The sequence below is a fragment of the Emys orbicularis genome, chromosome 2, assembly GCF_028017835.1.
Source record: "Emys orbicularis isolate rEmyOrb1 chromosome 2, rEmyOrb1.hap1, whole genome shotgun sequence".
Classification (NCBI taxonomy): domain Eukaryota; kingdom Metazoa; phylum Chordata; order Testudines; family Emydidae; genus Emys; species Emys orbicularis.
Window position 1 is genome coordinate 34169619 of NC_088684.1, and position 22312 is coordinate 34191930.

The 22312-nt window shown below is 42.8% G+C and overlaps 1 protein-coding gene across 1 annotated transcript in view; it reads right to left on the reverse strand.

Annotated features, from left to right (window-relative positions):
* OXR1 (oxidation resistance 1) overlaps window positions 1-22312 on the reverse strand; it is a 164487-nt gene that overhangs the window by 139975 nt on the left and 2200 nt on the right. Inside the window, exons 2-4 of the mRNA XM_065397838.1 lie at window positions 19321-19354; window positions 16607-16635; window positions 2988-3070 (exon numbers count right to left, since the gene is read on the reverse strand). Coding sequence (XP_065253910.1) covers window positions 2988-3070; window positions 16607-16635; window positions 19321-19354 — 146 coding nt within the window. The remainder of the gene's footprint in view (window positions 1-2987; window positions 3071-16606; window positions 16636-19320; window positions 19355-22312) is intronic.

A 22312-nucleotide genomic window follows, 5' to 3' on the forward strand; every position in this document is an offset into this window, starting at 1 on the left:
CTGGCTGGTGAGTCTTGCCCACATGCTCAGGGTTTAGCTGATTGCCATATTTGGGGTCGGAAAGGAATTTTCCTCCAGGGCAAATTGGAAGAGGCCCTGGGGGTTTTTCACCTTACTCTGCAGCGTGGGGCAAGGGTCACTTGCTGGAGGATTCTCTGCACCTTGAAGTCTTTAAACCACGATTTGAGGACTTCAATAGCCCAGACATAGGTTAGGGGTTTGATATAGGAGTGGGTGGGTGAGATTCTGTGGCCTGCGTTGTGCAGGAGGTCAGACTAGACAATCATAATGGTCCCTTCTGACTTTAAAGTCTATGATTCTAAAGTCTAGGATACCATCTCATTATGTGAGTTTTACAGAATGTAAACTTTGTATTTCCCTGTTGTAAACAATCTGCAGCTGGAAGAAATGATAGGGCCCAAGTGTCCCCAAAAAGATGTAAAATAGCATGTAGCAAACTATATTATTGATACCACTTTTTTTGAGGGTGGGGAGTGAGGATGGGGTTATGAAGGTATAAGAGATAGTATTCTTCAGGGCTTAGAGGCCTGCAGTTGGCTGACTAATTAGCCCCACCCACTGCACCTGGGAAAAAGACAGGTAACGTAATTGGCTCATCCTCATAAAAGGTGGAGAAGGATATGGGAGAGGAGGCGGCAATACCAGCCAGAGGCTGGAGCAACTGCTAGGAGGAGCAACTCCAAGAGACAGATGGACAGAAGGGAGACTGGGAAAAATCCTATTAGCACAAAGGGCTCTGAGGTAAGAGCCAGGAACTTTGGTTGATAAACTCATGGGGTAAGGGATAGATTTGGGGGAAAGGAACATAACCTGTACAGGCTTTGTGGGGAAAGGCTGTGAAGCTCTGATCCTGTTTTCATTAAGAAGGCTTGAAATAAAACCCACAGTAATTAACTGGTCCGGAGACTACCCTACCTGGATTCTGTGATAGGGCCCCAGGCAGGATTTCCTCAGGAAGGGAGCTAGCTCTGCAGGCATCAGCCTGGGTCCAGTTGGAAGAGGGCGCTATAAAGTAGGCCCAATCCTTCACACAGATATAGAAAAGAGGGAAGCAATCAGAAATCTAAGTGTATTTCAATCTGTGCAATATGAACTTACGTGTGTTACTGCGGTGGTAGCAGGTCATCATGGTCCCATCTGTGATGCAGAACCCCAAATCCTATTGTATGTGTTGAATACACAGGCTGCAGAGCCCTATAATTCAATGTGTGCACATGGGGTGGTGGCATGGTAACTTATGATAGCTTGCAGTAACATGTACACACATTATTGCAAGCTATCATAAGCCTGATGCAACAGAACATGTGAACAGAAAAATTTCATCAAGGAGACCACTGCATGACTAAACCAATATTGATTAAGCAAATCAAAATACATGTGCTGCAGATGCACAAATGGGATCCCTTTAATGGAAGACACATTATGTGAACAATATTCCTTCACTAAATCAAGTGGTAAGTACCATTGGAGATATTTTCTACAATGCATAAAATGTTACTGCAAACAAAAAACAACTCAAGCCACACAAGTTTCAAACTCAATTATAGCATACAACTCCCCCCCCCCCCCCCCAATAAACTCTCTCAGCTATTGCAATACAGAACCATGTGCTTACTTGGCACAAAAATAGTTATTTCTAGAATACATCCACTTGATTAACTATTCTACAGAATAGCGTGTTACGCTTTCCTATTTTGTTTCACCATACATGTCAGAGTAGCTGAATGTATACAGTCACAAGAGAATATCTTTATGCAGTATTAGAAGGATTTTATTAATTGTACAAGGACAGTTTGATACTTTAGGTTTACAAGTTGCATCTGATAATCTTTCCCAGCTATTTCAGTGATATAATTAGGAAGCAATTATAATTTCTATGACATTGTATGTATATTGAAGGTAAAGAAAATCTGGTCTATTTCTTGTATCTTTAAAAATTCAACATATGAAAGATTAAATTTACATTGCAACTTCAATAAAATAAAGATTCAACAGCAAAACAGTGTAAGAAGTTTTGTTTTCTGTGTAAACCAGACTAAAAAGTTAGCTTGGAACTAATCTCAAGAACCCACTCCCCCAACTCCTCCCACAATATTTCTTGAAGGTAAGGTAATCCATATTAGTAGATAACAAAAAAGTGACAAAGTTAACTCCTGTATAAAGCCATAACTTTCTTTACTAGACGTCTTTATATCCTATTCTTTACAGATTTTTAGAGAGGAAAATATTTATTTTTATTTCATCACAAACCTTCAAAACTGTTCAGGAGCTACTTGACTGATTTTCCAACATGTTAATTGAAAATTCATATGCAGTAATTATATAGCCTAAAACACAACACAAGACAGATACTTCTCACTTCAGTTTCCCCTAGTAACCAGAAACGTGAAAAACTGACTGCAGCACAGTTTGAGGGTCATTTCAAGAACATAACAGTCAGAGAAAGGCTCCATTTTCAGATACTGATGGGAATATACACATTTTCAGATACTTCTGAATACAGCTGTTAGGTACAGATCAATGGAAATTAGTAGGAGAATGCTGGAAAGGTACCACCAAGACAGACCTAACCCTATTTTTATTATTTCTCCTGAATTCAGTGGATTGTTAATGATGCTGAAAGCTTTAGAAGTCGTAAGTGATTTTATAGTTCGTTATTTACTGTAAATTATTGAATAATTAGCCTTCAAGAGATAATTCTATTGATTGACATTTATTAACTATTAATTTAACTTGCACAGAAAACTAAAGTTTCACTTTTGCAGTATGCTTCATATCCCTGCTGGAAAACATTAAGAGTACTAGCTACTTAATTCCTAATAAGGTAATCAACTATCAGAAGTAAAGTACGGACTGAAGAGAACAAAGGCAATCAAAGCAATTTTGTTTACATTACATATCAAAAACTTCAAGTCTACACACATTCTATGCAAAAGCAATATTTAAACAGCCAAGCAGCAACTTACTGTATATTCAATAGTCCCTTTAGGCTTCTGAAAAGACATTCGTCGCCCATCTTTCTTGTCTGGGTTCTTCTTCTGGCCACTATCTGAAAAAAATTGAGGCAAGGAGCGTGTTAAATTCATTTTCCTTGCTCACAGTACTGTCACAGGCTGCTGATTACAGCCCCGTGGGCAGACATCTAATTCTGCTTGCTCCTTGTGACTCTCGACTCTCTAACAGACAGATAGCTGCTGGAATAGGGACTTCACTCCCCTGCTATGCTTTAAGGATCTGACCAATATAAACTACTGAGACAACTGGGAATCAGTTAACTACATAAGTACCTGCTACCATCCAGAATGCTATTAATGCAGGAAAGACTAAAATGATTGATCTCCCTCATCAGGCAAGGACATATCAATTGCACAAGCAATGCTTCTAAAGATCATCTTTAATTGGTTCTATGTTGCACAGGGTCTGTCATTACTGTCTGCTCCAGACACTGTTTACAGCTTCTGGAGACTAGATGCAATTAAAAGTTACAGCTTTTAAAGTGAACAAAATGTATTTTAAAGAATACACAGTGGTTTATAGATAAGTATTTATCTCAAACAAGTTGTACATATTAACAAAACTCTAGAAGACTTCTCTTCTCCATATGTTAGCTAGAAAGGGATAAGATGTAAAGCACATCCTCCCTATGCATATAAATTTCATCTTACTGTCAAGATGCACTTAAAGCATTGCTCCTTGGCTTATGCAACACTGAATATTTTTGATGACCATCACCCTGTAATGTCTGCAGCTTTACTGGGATCCAATACAAGAAATGGAATTTAATGCAGCTATACTAGAACTTTGCTAATGTGTACTTAAAAAAAAAAAAGTCTGGTTTTATTCAGCTTGATAATTCACCAATATAAAATGTATTTTATTTGACCATTATAATTTAATTTTACACTAGTACTTTCCTGAATACAAGTAGGAATACTGAGGTATAGTTTGTAAAAGTATCTGAGAATCTTCCTGTTATGAGACTTGATTCTGGCACTCTGCTATAAATCTTTGCTGCGAAAATGGGAGAGATTTTTCTTGAGAGAGAATCAGATTTGTGGATTTGTAAAACGTTAGCTAGGTTCTACTGCAGTATCCTACTGATTGTGTTGAGGCATTATTTCCATATCTTCAGTTTATATACTCGTTACATATTTCAATCAAGTTTTCAGCACAGTACACAATTCTTACAATTCTCAGCCTCAACTAGGTCAGAAGTTTGAAAAGGGATACTGTTAGAAAGTGAAATGAACCACAATAGGTAAATGTTATTTTTTTAAAGTGTGCCAAAAAGCTTGTACTGTACATTTAAGTGATTTCTACTATCCTTCCCGCCTACCCCAACAGTGATTTAGAAGCTTAGATAAAAATCTCTCGTTTCTTTTCCAATTTTGCAGTCACTGACTGCCCCCCACCATGTCTCCACTGAACAGAGATGAAATTTATCAAAATGCTTATACAAAGACAACTTCATACACAGTCTTTTAATGCCCACAAAAATAACCCCCCCACACACAACACAAACATACTCCCCCCAGTAATGTTACTAGGTTTTACTTACTAGCAACAAGGACTTTCTAGGAGAGGAAATAATCTTGGGGGACAAATTCCCATATTTACAACTATCTGTTAAAATAAACAGGAGTACTTGTGGCACCTTAGAGACTAACAAATTTATTAGCGCACTCTGAAACCTGTTAAAATAGTTACTCAAAATAGAGGTCAGTTCTTATGGTGTGGATAGTGGTAAGTTTGAAAGAGAGACTAATGAAACTCATAAGAATTAAGTCAAGACAGTTTAACTGCAGGTTAAGACAATAGTTTTATTTCCCAGAAATTCCTTCAACCGGAATGTTGCAATTTTATTGTAGTGCTTCCTTACCTTAACCACCACATTAAAGCTAGATGTTTGTTTGTTTTTTTACAATTAAAACAATCGACATCACAGCATATTAAAGGCTTCTTGAAGACAAGCTGCAAAAATTGCTCAGTGTTCAAGCACACTGAAAGCTAGGTGCAGGACTGTGGAGTACAACATTCTCTCCCTGACAGCCAAACATTTCGTTTCAAAAAGTTTGAAGAAAGCAACTCTCTCCTCCCTCCTTGAGCTCTAGCAGCTAAAAGACCATAGCTGATCAGAATATTCCCAGCTCACATCAGAAAGGCGCAGAGGGAGCAGTTGAAGTCAATGCCCTACCTTACTCTCTATAGCAACAAGGTTGATTTAAATCTAAGTGTTTCAAAGACAGATGATGCAGCTCATGGAACACAAGTTTTAATGCAGTCTACCTCGAGGGCAACAGGCTGGACACCACTGTTTTAGAAGTAGTACACCACAGCTTCCTCCATCCCCCCGTAAATCGTTGGAACAGAAAGAGCAGTCAAATCCCATGTTAGCAGCCTGTACCTTGTCACCCGTGCTACAAATGCATACAGCGCCAACACATTTCTCCAAATGCAAATGCTGAAGCACTTCACGCTCTGCAAACAAATCTGACCACGAGTGGCTGAACTATTCAAAATAATTCTCTGTAAGGTGCTGCCTCATGAGGTTAATTTTTACTTAACTGTTCCTTTTTTACTGAAAGGGAAGAAAGTAATTTTATGAAAGTATTCATTTACATCATCAAGAAATAAAGAGGAGTATTTTAAGAGAATGTCTTGCTCATCACCACGAAAGACAGAAAGACACTGCTTTATAGTTTTCAAATTCAGAGTTCTCTTTTTGTATGATTGTAAGTGCAAGTGGCAATCCACTTTAAGAGCCTATTTTTCATCAATTGTCCTGAGATGTTGGATTGCATCTCTAACATTCCACTTGCACATATAAAGAGACATTCCCAGCAGAATCCAAACTGGAAGAGCCACAGGGTATCACATATGTGTAGAACAGAACACCATAGTACAGTCATCATGCAGATATGAGAAGTGATCTTTACTTTAGTGTCCTTAGGAATAGAAATAGGAACAAAATGTCAGAGATGAACAAGTGTACTATATTGGGAAAATCACGGAACGAACCTCTGACACACAATTTTAGGTTACTTTGTCTTTTTGTTGAATGAAGGAATTTGGGGGTAGGAGGGAAGACAGACAAACATGGCTTTCAGCCACCTTTGTACTTCTTATATACCCATTAGGGAGCTGCGACAGCCCTTAGGATCAGTATGGTATAGCGTAAGGGGGGGCCTTAGCAGAGGCCAAGACTATAACGGGGTTTAAAAAAGAAGTAGATAAGTTCATGGAGGATAGGTCCATCAATAGCTATTAGCCAGGATGGGCAGGGATGGTGTACCTAGCCTCTGTTTGCCAGAAGCTGGGAATGGGTGACGGGATGGAACACTTGATGATTACCTGTTCTGTTCATTCCCTCAGAAGCACCTGGCAGTGGCCACTGCCAGAAGACAGGATAATGGGCTAGACGGACCTTTGGTCTGACCCAGTATGCCGTTCTTATGTTCTTAACCATAAAATAAGTTTATTAACTACAAAAGATAGATTTTAAATGACTACAAGTAATGAGGCATAAAAATCAGAATTGGTTACAAGAAAATAAAAGTAGAACACAACTAAATACCTAACTTCACAAGCTACGTGAATTCAAAGCAAAAGTCTCTCTCACCACATGCTTCAATAGTCTTACTGTCCAAACTCCTTTCCGACAGAATCCCTCTCCCAGTTCAAGGCTGTTTCTTTGTTCTTCAGGTGTTGTGGATGCAATGGGTAGAGAGAAAGGGAGAAATAACTTGGAGTCTGTCCTCCATCCTTATACTACTTCTATTCTTTGAGAATCATCCCCAGCTGGGGTTCAGGAGACAGAAAGTCTGTGTGGATGGGCACCCCCAGCTGTTTGTCAAGATGTAAATTTTTACTCACATCCTTTTCCCTGCCAAAGGATGGCCACTTAACCAGGTGATAGTCCATTTGATTTCATGGTCATCTGGCTGAGGGTGTCAATTTGCCTTTTGTCTCTGAGGAACTGGTTTCTGGCTGCTTTTCTAATCTTGAAACATGTCTCAATAGAGTCATACAATAGAATTTCGTAACTTTACATATGTTGCCACACATTTTACCAGCACAATAATGATCAGAAAATTATGAATTTTCAAATGATTCCTCACAAGGCATACTTTGTACAAAATGTATCATAGTATTGTAAAAGGGGTGAACACAGGGGTACAGACTGAAAAGGTCATTCACATGAGACTACTAAAGAAGATAATTTGTTGTGGGGCAAGAGGCAAAGTATTGTCATGTTTCAAAAACTGGCCAAGAGAAAGAAAACAGAATAGGAGTAAGTGGTCAACTTTCATCATGGCAAAAGGTTAACATGAGGTCTCTCAGGGTTCTATACTAGGTCCTATGTTATTTAATAATGATCTGGAAATAGGGGCAAGATATCAAAATGTGAAGATTAATCAAAACGTGAAGATGAGTTATTTAGGTTAACTAAGATCCAAAATGACTGTGGAACTTCAGAGGACCTATATAAGTTAACTGAATGAGCAACACAATGGCAGATGTAATTCAACATTAAGAAAGGCAGTGTAATAAACATTGGAATGAAGATCTGAACTACTTGTACAGTTTACAAGGTCATAAATCAATTAGCAACTCAGAAAAGGGGTCTTGGCATCACTGTAAACAGCTCAGTTAAGACCTGTGTTCCCTCTAAGCTGCATGGTTGGGGGCCGCCCAGGAGAGATTCAAGTGCCGCGCACTTGATTAGCAGACATCCAGCAGTGTGTGTTCAGGTGCCCTCCTCCCCGCTGCTTTGCAGACACGTTACTCCTGCAGCTGCTTCCGGGACCCTCCTGCTAGCTGTGCAGTGTGTGTCAGGGTATTCCCCCTTCCCTCACCCCTGTATCTCATCTCCACAGAGCAGGGGAGAAGGGACAGCCTGGCTCAGAACTCAGAGCAGGAGAGAGCTGCTGCCGTCTGAGTTCTGAACCAGCCTCCGGGGGGGCGAGTGAGTGCCTGCCTGCCTTTCTTAAAGAGACAATGCACAGTCTGAGACTTCCCCAGCAGCCAACTCACAATCTCTGTCTCTCTCACTCTCCCCTCCCCCCCCTACCCATGTACCCCATCTCCACAGAGCAGGGGAAGGGAGACAGTGCTCAGGGCTGAGCAGGAGAGCTTTCAGTGAGTGCCTTAAAGAGACAGCACACGGTGTCTTTCAGAAACTTCCCCAGCAGCCAGCACACACAGTCTCTGTGGCACACTCACCTCCTAACACATACTTGTATTATTATTGTTGTTACTTTGTACTTGTTACTTGGTACTTCCTGCAATGCACATATATTCTCTGTCATTTAATTCTTTCAAAGTGTGTTATTTTATTTTTTTTTGATTGGTCTATGCATTTCATAATTTTTATTTCTCTTACACTTAAATTTAATTCTTTGAGTAGTGAGTTCTAAAATGCCTAACCTGTCGTGGCTGGAGTAATTATCCCTATAGTAACTTTAAAAAAAAATATATATATATATTGTATCTAGGTTTTTTGTTTCTACTGGTGGTGAACATCCACACGTACCTCAGTGCACATAACAAAATTTATTCCACACATGGATGGAAAAAATTAGAGGGAACATTGGGTAAGTCCTCTATGCAACATGAAGTTGGGGGGCGGGGGGGAAGCAAACAAGATGCTGGGATGCATAAGGAACAGGAAGAAGAAAATATTCTAACACCATTGTATGAATCAATGGCATGGCCTCAACTGGAATACTGTGTGTAGTACCGTTTCCCTCACCTCAAGAAAATGATTGCAGAATTAGAGGTGGTTCAGAGAAGGCTTTTGAAAATGATCAAGGGCATAGAAAAACCTCACATGAAATTGGAAAGATTGGGATTATTAACCCTAGAAAGTTGGTGAATAAAAACAGTAGTTAAATTTTCCAGAAATTGCACCAACCACAATATTGCAGTTTTATTGTAGTACTTCCTTGCTTTAATCCAAACAAACAAACAAACCTTAACGTTGTGGGGTTTTTTTTTAAATCATTAATAAATCTCAACATCGTAGCACATTAAAAATGGCTTTTTGAAGACAGTTACAAGTTTTGCTATGGGGAGATGAAATTAAGCAAGGGCCTGTAAACATTCCATCATCACTTCCTGGTCCATGGTATCACAGGAAAGTGATAGATCAAACACCTGAATTGGATTCCTGACTTTTCATCCAACAGAATATCCACCACACAAGTGCAGTCTGCAGGACACACCCAGTTTGGAATCTCTAGTTGACAAAGGTCAACATGGATGGTGGGTAAACATGCCATTGGGCCCCTCCTCCTCTACCCAAGGCCCCGCCCCTCCCCTTCTGCCCTCCCACGGGTCCCCAGCCCCAGATTGCCAGACAAGCGGCATGGCTGGAATGCTCCAGGGCTGGGCAGGCAGCGTGGCTAAAGCGCCCCCAGCCCTGGAGCATCCCCGGCCCCAGAGCACTGGGTGGGTGGTGCGGTCCCAGCGCTGGGCGAATGGATGGGTGATGTGGCATGGGCTCAGCCCCAGCACCCTCAACCCTAGGGCTTGTGTGCACACGCTCCAGCCTGCCTGCCCCAATCTTTTGGCCACAGAACAGCAGAAAGGGATCTGGAAGGAAGCGGGGGGGGGGGGGGGGGGGGGGGGCTTCAGGGCGGAATGTGGGTGGGGACATGCAGGCTGTTTGGGGAGGCACAGCCTTCCCCGGCCTATGCTACCAACCACCCATGAAGGTCAAGGAAACTGGAGGCATCCAGATACTATGAAAGTTGCCTTACTACAATCTCTTTGATAATCCTAACCTAATAGAAGATTAGAAACTGGTTGATAGTTGACCATATTATCCAGTGACAACTTTCTGATGAACTCATGCTTCCTTTGAAGCAGTTTTTCCTCTACCTTTTTTGTGCTGACAACCCCCATTGGACTTTAAAAAAAAAAAAAAAAAATGTGTGACTCCCCCCCTACTAACACTTGGGGGGGAAAAGAGACCCCGCCCACCTTAAGAATCATTAAGTAAATTATGACTAATACTCAGGGCCAGCTTTAGGAGGTGACCAACAGAGCAACTGATTGGGGCCCCACGCCAAGGGTATCCTGCGAAGCTAAGTTATATGATTCAGCCACACTGTGGCTGAAATTGTTCATGAATCCCCCTCTTCTGGCCTTCAAACAACCCAGCAACCTCATCATCAGCAAGTTCCGCACAGACCAGGACACACCACCTCAAAGCAGCAGCAGATCTTGCCAGAAGAACAGATGCAAAACCTGCAGACATACCTCTACTATTACAATGATCAACACACCTTTTAAGATCCATGGATCCTATACATGCCTATCACAACATGTGGTATACCTCACTCAGTGCACTAAATGCCCCAACAGCAACTTTGTGGGTAAACCAGACCGTCACTATGCTCTCGAATGCGCTCATATAGGAAAATGATAAAAGACATCACCACCAGTTCACCAGTGGGTGAATATTTTTCACAAAGCAAGCACTCCATATCTGACCTTTCAGTCCTCAGCCCCAAAGTAAACCTGTACAACACTTTCAAAAGATGAACCTGGAAGTTTAAATTCATAACTCTGCTAGACACTAAAAATTATGGATGGAACAGAGCCACTGGATTTATGGATTATTACAACAATCTGTAAGCCACTAACCCCCTCTTTTTGTCCTATGACTGTAGAAATGTTAATGGGCCACTCTACCTTGAAGGGTCCCTTACAATATGCACTAACTAAACAATCTGTTTCATCTTGCATTTTGCTGTGATGCTGAAAGTACCTTTCCCAGACCAGAAGAGCAGCTCTGTATGTCTTGAAAGCTTGTCTCTCTCACCAACAGATGTTGGTTCAATAAAAGATATTACCTCACCCACCTTGTCTCTCTAATATCCTGGGACCAACATAGCTACAACTACACTGTCACCACAAGATGTCAGTTTTGAGACTAGATTTTTATTATAAATAGCTGTTTCAGTAATAAAAATATAAGTGTTAAAAGTTAGGAAGGTTGCTGTTGTAGAGGAGATGGAAAAAGCAGACAAACTGGGGATGCAAAATTGACTGGCTGCATAGTACAATGGTAAGGATAGTAAGCATAACAAATAGTTACATAAATTCTAGGACACTATACCTACACTACTCGCAACAAAATTCAAGTTTAGTAATGAACAAAATGCCATGGATAAGCATGGGAGTTTTCCCCACACAACTTTATTAAGCTAAAGCACTAGTTCTAAGCCTCCCTTAACTTGGCCACTCCTACAAAGTGTTAACATACCTCTCTGAACTTAAGTTTGGGAGGGAAATGGTAGTAGGGAAGATTAAAATATTTTTCAAATTTTTTCACTTCTAGACACATTGTGTCTAGTTTTCATACTTTGAACCTATGTTAGTGTGACTATAACAAATATAGTCTGTCACTTGGATGCAGATGGAAGAATCTTATGTTTTATACATGTTTTGTTTACTTGAAGCAAAAATGAGTTTCCTACCTCTTTCCCAGAATGAATTCAAGAGGAGCTCTGTTTTTACCATCCCTCAATTTCCTCCCCACCAAACAGCAGGAAAACTAATCCTCCTCTCTTGCACACACCTTTTTTTTTTTTTTTTTTAAATACTGTAATCATATAGCATTGGTTGGGTCTTCCGCCTCCGGGGACATATATATCGGTCTAATTCCACTGGAATCAAACTTTATTCTTCACCATAATAAGCGCTGAACAATTGCTCTAGTTCAACCCTAAACACAATATTGGGCCTTGCTTTCTCAACATTAATGTATTAATATGTTTTTTAGTTTATTGTGAAGTTCTACAAATGGACTGGAAAAGTTAATTTTAAATAATTTTTCCTGGGTAAAACACAAGTATTAATTAAAGACTAAAAAGGATGAGACTGAAAGGAGAGAGAATATGAAGCTCCCCTTGTTAAAAATAAGTTAGTTTAACATATCCGAATGGTCACAAAAACAGCAATGAGGAGTCGCCCTTGTTTAATGTTTGTCTAAGCCAGTGGCTCTCAACCTTTCCAGACTACTGTACCCCTTTCAGGAGTCTGAATTGTCTTGCGTACTCCAAGTTTCACTTCACTTAATAACTACTTACTTACAAAGTCAGACATAAAAATACAAAAAAGTGTCTCAGCACACTGTTACTGAAAAATTGCTTTCTCATTTTTACCATATAATTATAAAATAAATAAACTGGAATATAAATATTATACTTACATGTCAGTGTATAGCATATAGTGCAGTATAAACAAGTCATTGGCTGTATGAATTTTTGCTTTATACTGACATCACAAGTGCTTTTTATGTAGCCTGCTGTAAAACTAGGAAAATATCTAGATGAGTTGATGTACCCCTGGAAGACCTCTGCATATCTCCAGGGGTATGCATACCCCTGGCTGAGAACCACTGGTCTAGGCCATAATTAATTTTTATTACCTTTAAAGTTAATCTAAAGAGAAAAAAAACACCCAAGTCTTCTTTCAAAAAATGTTTTAGTAAACCACTACTTAACACGAAGCAACTTCATTTAGTCATAACTGATTTAGGGACATAAATCTCATTTTCAAAAGTGATTTAGGAGTCAAAATCCCATTGACAGTCTAGCTGTCATTTGCTTATTGATAAAACAGAGGAGGCATAGATAGTTACAGTTTTACTAGATTAGTTCCACTCAGCAGCAATTAGATGTGTGTAATCTATTAGACGAAACCAAAAAAATATTAAAGTTAGAATCATTTTAATCAGCATTATGAACTCTGGAACAGTGTTTTTTCTGACAGCGTGGACCTCTACTCAATGGAGTGATTGTCTCAGACTGTCTCCCCTCTATTTGCAATCATGTAACATCTTTGTACTAACTACAGCAATATACATTTTCAGTTGTCTTTTCATGTTCTTACATCTGGAAGCAAAGAGACAGTACCAACAGACCAGCCAATTCTCTGGAAACCAGCTGTGGTCCACAGACTACTGCGTGCGAGCCACTTATCAGGACAGTTAGCCTTTCAAAAAGAGAAGTGTAAAATTAGGCTCTTCGTCATATATGAGCACCTAATTAAACGGTCTGATTTTCAAAAGGGCTTTCATGGTTTTGTGACTGTTTTAGAAATAAAGGTGATTTTTATACCTTTAGACCAGTGGTCTCCAACTTTTTTACTCACAATATCACTTTTTCAATTTAAATGCAACCCAGGATGTACCCCGTCCCTTCCCAGAGGCCTCGCCCCTTCCCTGAAGCCCAGCCCCGCTCACTCCACTCCCCCTCTCACTCGGTCACTCACTCTCCCGCACCCTCACTCACTTTCACCAGGCTGGGGCAGGTGGTTGGGGTTCAGGAGGCGGTGTGGGCTCTGGGCTGGGGGGTTTAGAGCAGAGGTTGGCAACGTTTCAGAAGTGCTGTGCTGAGTCTTCATTTATTCACTCTGATTTAAGGTTTCGCGTGGCAGTAATACGTTTTAACGTTTTTAGAAGGTCTCTTTCTAGAAGTCTATAATATATAACTAAACTATGTTGTATGTAAAGTAAATAAGGTTTTTAAAATATTTAAGAAGCTTCATTTAAAATTAAATTAAAATGCAGAGCCCCCCAGACCGGTGGCCAGGACCTGGGCAGTGAGAGTGCCACTGAAAATCAGCTCGCGTGCCGCCTTCGGGTTGCCTACCCCTGGCTTAGAGTGTGGGAGGGGGCTCTGGGTTGAGCCTGGGACAGGGGGTTGGGCTGCAGGAGGGGGTGAGGGGTGCAAGCTTTGGGAGAGAGTTTGAGTGCAGGAGGGAGCTCCAGGCTGGGGCAGAGTGTTGGGGTGTAGGAGGGGGCTCAGGGTGTTGGCTCTGGGAGGGGGCTCAGGACTGGGGGTCAGGGTGTGGGCTCCCGCTGGGCGGCACTTACCTCGTGCAGCTCCCGGGCGGCGCAGTGGGCCTAGGGCAGGCTCCTTGCCTGCCCTGGCCCCACACCACTCCCGGAAGGGGCCAATGCACCCCTGCGGCCCCTGGGGCAGGGGTTGGGGGGGGGGGACACATGTGGCTCTGCACGCTGCCCCTCTCTACAGGCACCGCATCCGCAGCTCCCATTGGCTGCAGTTCCCCATTCCTAGCCAATGGGAGCTGCTGGGGCGGTGCTTGCAGGCAGGAGCAGCGCACAGAGACACACACCCCGGAGCCGCGGGGGCATGATGGCCGCTTCCAGGAGCTGCATGGGGCCAGGGCAGTCAGGGAGTCTGCCTTAGAGGCAGCCCTGCTACACCACCGGACTTTTTAGCAGCCAGAGATTGCGATTGACTTGCAGAGTCTCCAGGATTGACCAGTCGATCGCGATCTATGAGTTGGTGACCACTGCTTTAGACACTTTGGAGTTTATTAACTTTAATTCCCATCTTTGACTGAGTTCAAGAAAGACTACAGACAAAACTAGCAGAGTATATTTAGGTTTTAATTGTCTGAATAGGAGCTTATAAAATTTAGATCAATATCTAGCTGGTATTTCTAAACTAGAGAACATACATTGAGTTGTTTAGTGATCAAGTCATATAAAATATATAGGAAAAGGCTAAAAAGTTTCCACATAAAACTTGATTATGCTGCAGATATGGACAGTAATTTACAACCTAACTTTGGAAATACCCTTAAAAAAAAAACAGAAAGCAAGGTAATCTTAAAGTTAAGTGTACACTAAATTATTTAAAACACATAGTTAACAAGCTTAACTCCCCATGATTATTGCCTCTCATGGTTACTGCCCAAGTTAGTGACAATCTTATAAATGGATCATCAACTATCTTCAGGACTGACAGGGAGCCACATACCCTCTCAACATACAGGCCTTTATGCAACATTCTAATGTATGTACAACTGTGGCTGGTCAACATGCCAACGACACATCCAGACACCAAGGCTATGTCTGCAGTAGCACTTTTGTCGGTCAGGGATGTGGGGGGAAAAACCCAACCCTGACTGACATAAATTTCACCAACGAAAACGCCCGTCTGGACAGCGCTATGTTGGCAGGACATGTTCTCCTACCGACATGCTATCACTACTCATTGGGGGTGGTTTAATTATGCCAATGGGAGAGCTCTCTTCCGTCAGCATAGAGGCTATACAGGAGACTGTACAACTGTACCACTGTAAGGTGTGTAGTGCAGACATAGCCGAAGTCTCACTGTTCTGACAAGATAACCCCATTTACCTTACACATAAAAACCCTATCCCACACCTATTTGAATCATGGTGTAGTTAAGAAGCCCACAGTATTTACATTCCTCATTTTCTAAACTTATTCAGTGTATAAATGCCATTAATTATGTCACCAAAAAACCCCTAAGTTCATGAACACATATTCCCCTACCCACAAAGTTTCTGATGTTTTAAAAAGTTAATTCTAGTTAGCTTATTCTCAGCATCACCACTCAATCTACTCTACAGATACTGGGGGCAGACTCAATGTAATAAAAACGAATAACAGACCAAGATCGTAGATATTCTACATAGACAGCAGAAAACAGTGGACACTACATATAGCAGATTAACATTTCATAGACCAGTGGTTCTCAAAGCCGGTCCACCGCTTGTTCAGGGAAAGCCCCTGCCGTGCCGGTTTGTTTACCTGCCGCGTCCGCAGGTTCAGCCGATCGCGGCTCCCACTGGCCACGGTTCACTGCTCCAGGCCAATGGAGGCTGCGGGAAGCGGCGTGTGCCAAGGGATGTACTGGCCGCCCTTCCTGCAGCCCCTATTGGGTCGATTTCAGCGCTAATCCCCTCACCGGGGAGGAGTACAGAAATCGATTTTAAGAGCCCTTTAAGTCGACAAAAATGGCTTAGTCGTGTGGATGGGTGCAGGGTTAAATCGATCTAACGCTGCTGGAGCTGGAGCCGGTTCGCAAGAACTGGTTGCTAAATTTAGAAGCCGGTGTAGAACTAGTTCCTAAAAGGGCAGGCTGGTGGGCAAACTCCGGTCCACAGGACCATCCTGTCTGGCCCGCCTGAGCTCCCAGCTGGGGAAGCCAAGGCTCCCCCGGCCCCTTCCCCACTTCTCGCAGAGCCACCGGAGCCCTGGAGGAAGCGGCAGGCTCCAGCGGCTATTTAAAGGACCCGAGCGGCAGAGGCAGCTGGAGCCCCGGCCCTTTAAATAGCCCCTGGAGCCACCCCGCTATCCCAGGGCTCTGGGGGCTATTTAAAGGGCCAGGGCTCCCCTGCTTCTACCGCCCCAGTCCTTTAAATAGCCGCCGGAGCCCTGGAGTAGTGGCGGCGGGGCTCCGGCGGCTATTTAAAGGGCAGGGGTGGTAGAAGCAGCGGGAGCCCCGGACTTTTTAAGTAGCCCCCAGAGCCCCGCTGCCGCTACCCCAGGGCTCCAGCAGTGGGGCTCTGGTGGCAATTTAAAGGGCCTGGGGCTCCAGCCCCTGCTGGGAGCCCCAGGCCCTTTAAACTGTCCCCTGGGGAAGCTGGGCCACCCTGGTACGGCGCACCAGCTCTTGCTGGTACGCCATACGGGGGCATACCAGCTTACTTTCACCTCTGGGTAAGGGGGTGGGGCTGCAAGCTCCAGCAGCTGCGTGGCATCCTTACACAGCAGCATGGTAAGGGGGCCAGCCGGGGCTGGGAGGATGGGTTGGATAAGGGGTAGGGAGCGGTTGGAGGGGGCGGAGGTTATGGGGAGGCGGTCAGGGGACAGGGGGATTGGGTAGGCGTGGGAGTCCCGGGGGTCTGTCGGGGTGGTGGTGGATGGGGTTGGGGCAGTCAGGGGACAGGAAGTGGGACGAGTTGGGTAGGGGGTGGGGTCCTGGGGGGCAGTTAGGGTGGGGGGTCTTGGGAGGGGGTGGTCGGGGACAAGGAGGGGGGGTTGATGGGTTGCGGGTTCTGAGGGGGGCAGTCGGGGGTAGGACGTGGGTTGGGGTCGGAAGGTGGGTGGCAGGCAGGGGGGAAGACAGGCTCGTGGGGCTTGTACTCACCGCGTGGTTCCCTACCGGGTCTTGGGCGGCACTTCGGTGGTGGGTACTTCACTTGCTTCAGGTGAAGGACCTGCTGCCGAAAACCCGGAGTGAGTGAAGACCCCCCTGCCGCCGAGGACCCGGTAGGGAGCCAGTTCTTAGGATTTTGGGAGCTCACAACTGCCTGAGGGGTCCCGATCCCCAGTTTGAGAACCCCCGTTCTAGGAAGAAGCAAACTTGCTTTTATTTAGAATGTTTCCTCAGAGTTTTCATGAAACATCAATAGCTTTAAAAATAGTAAGAAACAAAGTGATAATATATGAAAAAAACATCTGTGTTCTGTAACATCAAAGGAAATTCAGTAATAAACCAGCTATGTCAAAGAGATTAGTAGCTCTGGCAAAGCCATGTTTTCATCTCTCAGTCACTATCTCTAGTACTCTTGTACTTTTATCCTCCATCAAACTTGTTAGCCTAAGGAGATATTTTGTCTGTATTTCAGTGAGCTGACTACTGACAAACAACATAGACTGTTTAAACTAGTGTGTTTTCTGACATGCAGTGAATTCGGCATCCTAACTAGGTCCTCCACATTTAGAAATACAATAGACTGCTCAGCATATAAATATGTAGGTATATGTTCAGAAGCAAAAATATACTACAGTAAGATTATTTTCTAAAGAAATCTATTTCTCACCATTAGGGCAGCCTCAAATATGACAGCAAGGTGGCCAAAGGATTAAATTTAAGGTATAAAACCTGAAAATATTTGCCTGCCTCCCTGAACCAGAAAACATACACTGCATAATAGCTAATGCAGATGCTATTTGAGGAAGGACTGCTAGGCAGAGATGGCGTTCACCTTTCGAGGAGGGGAAAGACCCTATTTGGACACAGACTGGCTAACCTAGTGAGGAGGGCTTTAAACTAGGTTCGACGGGGACAGGTGAGCAAAGCCCGCAGGTAAGTGGGGAACATGGAGACCTGGGAGATGGGTCGGAAACGAGAGGGAGTGTGGGCTATATTGGCAGAGAGAAAGGAGGGTCAGGACAAAACTGGGAGGAAAGATCAAACCAGTATCTTAGATGCCTATATACAAATGCGAGAAGTATGGGTAAAAAGCAGGAAGAACTGGAAGTGCTAATAAATAAATACAACTATGACATTGTTGGCATCACTGAAACTTGGTGGGATAATACACATGATTGGAATGTTGGTGTGGATGGGTACAGCTTGCTCAGGAAGGATAGACAGGGGAAAAAGGGAGGAGGTGTTGCCTTATATTAAAAATGTACACACTTGGACTGAGGTAGAGATGGACATAGGAGATGGAAGTGTTGAGAGTCTCTGGGTTAGGCTAAAAGGGGTAAAAAACAAGGGTGATGTCATGCTAGGAGTCTACTACAGGCCACCTAACCAGGTGGAAGAGGTGGATGAGGCTTTTTTTAAACAACTAACAAAATCATCCAAAGCCCAAGATTTGGTGGTGATGGGGGACTTCAACTATCCGGATATATGTTGGGAAAATAACACAGCGGGGCACAGACTATCCAACAAATTCTTGGACTGCATTGCAGACAACTTTTTATTTCAGAAGGTTGAAAAAGCTACTAGGGGGGAAGCTGTTCTAGACTTGATTTTAACAAATAGGGAGGAACTCGTTGAGAATTTGAAAGTAGAAGGCAGCTTGGGTGAAAGTGATCATGAAATCATAGAGTTTGCAATTCTAAGGAAGGGTAGAAGGGAGAACAGCAAAATAGAGAATGGATTTCAGGAAGGCAGATTTTGGTAAGCTCAGAGAGCTGATAGGTAAGGTCCCATGGGAATCAAGACTGAGGGGAAAAACAACTGAGGAGAGTTGGCAGTTTTTCAAAGGGACACTATTAAGGGCCCAAAAGCAAGCTATTCCGCTGGTTAGGAAAGATAGAAAATGTGGCAAAAGACCACCTTGGCTTAACCACGAGATCTTGCATGATCTAAAAAATAAAAAGGAGTCATAGAAAAAATGGAAACTAGGACAGATTACAAAGGATGAATATAGGCAAACAACACAGGAATGCAGGGGCAAGATTAGAAAGGCAAAGGCACAAAATGAGCTCAAACTAGCTACGGGAATAAAGGGGAACAAGAAGACTTTTTATCAATACATTAGAAGCAAGAGGAAGACCAAAGACAGGGTAGGCCCACTGCTTAGTGAAGAGGGAGAAACAGTAACAGGAAACTTGGAAATGGCGGAGATGCTTAAGACTTCTTTGTTTCGGTCTTCACCGAGAAGTCTGAAGGAATGCCTAACATAGTGAATGCTAATGGGAAGGGGGTAGGTTTAGCAGATAAAATAAAAAAAGAACAAGTTAAAAATCACTTAGAAAAGTTAGATGCCTGCAAGTCACCAGGGCCTGATGAAATGCATCCTAGAATACTCAAGGAGCTAATAGAGGAGGTATCTGAGCCTCTAGCTATTATCTTTGGAAAATCATGGGAGACGGGAGAGATTCCAGAAGACTGGAAAAGGGCAAATATAGTGCCCATCTATAAAAAGGGAAATAAAAACAACCCAGGAAACTACAGACCAGTTAGTTTAACTTCTGTGCCAGGGAAGATAATGGAGCAAGTAATTAAGGAAATCATCTGCAAACACTTGGAAGGTGGTAAGGTGATAGGGAACAGCCAGCATGGATTTGTAAAGAACAAATCATGTCAAACCAATCTGATAGCTTTCTTTGATAGGATAACGAGTCTTGTGGATAAGGGAGAAGCTGTGGATGTGGTATACCTAGACTTTAGTAAGGCATTTGATAAGAATATCATGCGAGACCGTATCGACCAACTAGGCAAATACAATTTAGATGGGGCTACTATAAGGTGGGTGCATAACTGGCTGGATAACTGTACTCAGAGTTGTTATTAATGGTTCCCAATCCTGCTGGAAAGGCATAACGAGTGGGGTTCCGCAGGGGTCTGTTTTGGGACCGGCTCTGTTCAATATCTTCATTAACGACTTAGATATTGGCATAGAAAGTACGCTTATTAAGTTTGCGGATGATACCAAACTGGGAGGGATTGCAACTGCTTTGGAGGACAGGGTCATAATTCAAAATGATCTGGACAAATTGGAGAAATGGTCTGAGTTAAACAGGATGAAGTTTAACAAAGACAAATGCAAAGTGCTCCACTTAGGAAGAAAAAATCAGTTTCACACATACAGAATGGGAAGAGACTGTCTAGGAAGGAGTACGGCAGAAAGGGATCTAGGGGTTATAGTGAACCACAAGCTAAATATGAGTCAACAGTGTGATGCTGTTGCAAAAAAAGCAAACATGGTTCTGGGATGTATTAACAGGTGTGTTGTGAGCAAGACAAGAGAAGTCATTCTTCCGCTCTACTCTGCTCTGGTTAGGCCTCAGCTGGAGTATTGTGTCCAGTTCTGGGCACCGCATTTCAAGAAAGATGTGGAGAAATTGGAAAGGGTCCAGAGAAGAGCAACAAGAATGATTAAAGGTCTTGAGAACATGACCTATGAAGGAAGGCTGAAAGAATTGGGTTTGTTTAGTTTGGAAAAGAGAAGACTGAGAGGGGACATGATAGCAGTTTTCAGGTATCTAAAAGGGTGTCATAAGGAGGAGGGAGAAAACTTGTTCACCTTAGCCTCTGAGGATAGAACAAGAAGCAGTGGGCTTAAACTGCAGCAAGGGAGGTCTAGGTTGGACATTAGGAAAAAGTTCCTAACTGTCAGGGTGGTTAAACACTGGAATAAATTGCCTAGGGAGGTTGTGGAATCTCCATCTCTGGAGATATTTAAGAGTAGGTTAGATAAATGTCTATCAGGGATGGTCTAGACAGTATTTGGTCCTGCCATGCGGGCAGGGGACTGGACTCGATGACCTCTCGAGGTCCCTTCCAGTCCTAGAATCTATGAATAATCATCTCAGGAAGTCAAATAGCAAAATACTAACATGGAAGCACGATATCTCCAATGTTACATGCTTATAACTTTAAGATACCAAAATATGTTATTTAAAATTTAAGTATATTAAGTCCATGAAATCTACAAGTTTCTACTTGAGTTCTGAGATTAGTGTTTCTGAATTTCACAGAATAATTTTTCCATACTTATCTTAACAAAAGTTTGTTCATACGTTTGAAAATGATTTTAAATAACCACACCCACCCCACATTTGGACAGAGACCAAATGTGAAATGGAAACCCTAAAGGAGTCTGAGATAGTTATAAGTGAACTGGAGAGATTGGAGGGCAGATTAGACATGGGCCTGAACCAAGACCCTGGATGCGCACACAACTGAAATTTGGAGCAGCTGGGCCCAGATTTTTAAAAACATTTAGACATTGCTACCATCAGTGTTGTCATGCCTAACTGATTTAGGGACATAAATCTCATTTTCAAAAGTGATTTAGGAGTCAAAATCCCATTGACAGTCTATCCCTTTTGAAAATGAGATTCCCATCCTCAATCAGTTAAGCACTGCAACACTGAGCATAGCAACACCTAAATATCTTTTTTAAAAAGGGCTGAGCCTTAGGCTTCAATAGCAGGCCGTAACTTTGCAACTGAGTCCCATATCCAACTAGAATGGAAGTTGGAATTCAATCTTAACTGCTGTAGTTACTATTATATGAAACAATATGGCATGATCTAAGACTGTTAGTTAAAACCTGCCAGAAGAGAACCTGTTTCTGCCTACAATCTATTGACTTTTTGTTTAGAAGATTCCATTGGATAACGAGCACAGAGCAACCTCTGCAGCATGCTGTGCATAGGTTGGGGAATGCTGTTCCCCAACCTAGGCACATGGAAGCATGCACAACTCCTCCCCCATATTAAGAACCATCCATCCTTCATTGCTCTGAGCAGCACCCCTACCTCCACAAGCCACCTTTCATTAACTCTAGTCTTAACAGTTACACACCAAAAATTTTCCAGGATAAGCATCTGTACCCTGACACACAAAACAGTCAATATGATTCAGGCTGATTTTGCTGAAGTGTCAGAGGCACTGCCAGAACAGAAAACGATAAAATATTTAAGATTCACTGGTTGAGTTCTCCTCCACCCCCATTTTGCACAATAAGGCTATGTCTACACTACAACTTATGTTGACATAACTTATGTTGCTTAGGGGTGGGAATAAATCACCCCCGAGCGACATAAGTTACACTGACATTAGCGCTGGTGTGGATAGCACTATATCGGCAAGAGAGCTCGCAGGGGCTGGAGTAGTTAAGCCAACAGGAGAGCTCTCTCCCACTGGCTTAGAGTAGCTACATTAGAGAGCTTACAGCAGCGCAGCTGTAAATCCCTCTCCTTGCAAGTGGTGAATAAGAGAGGTTTGGGGCGCATTATTGGAATGAA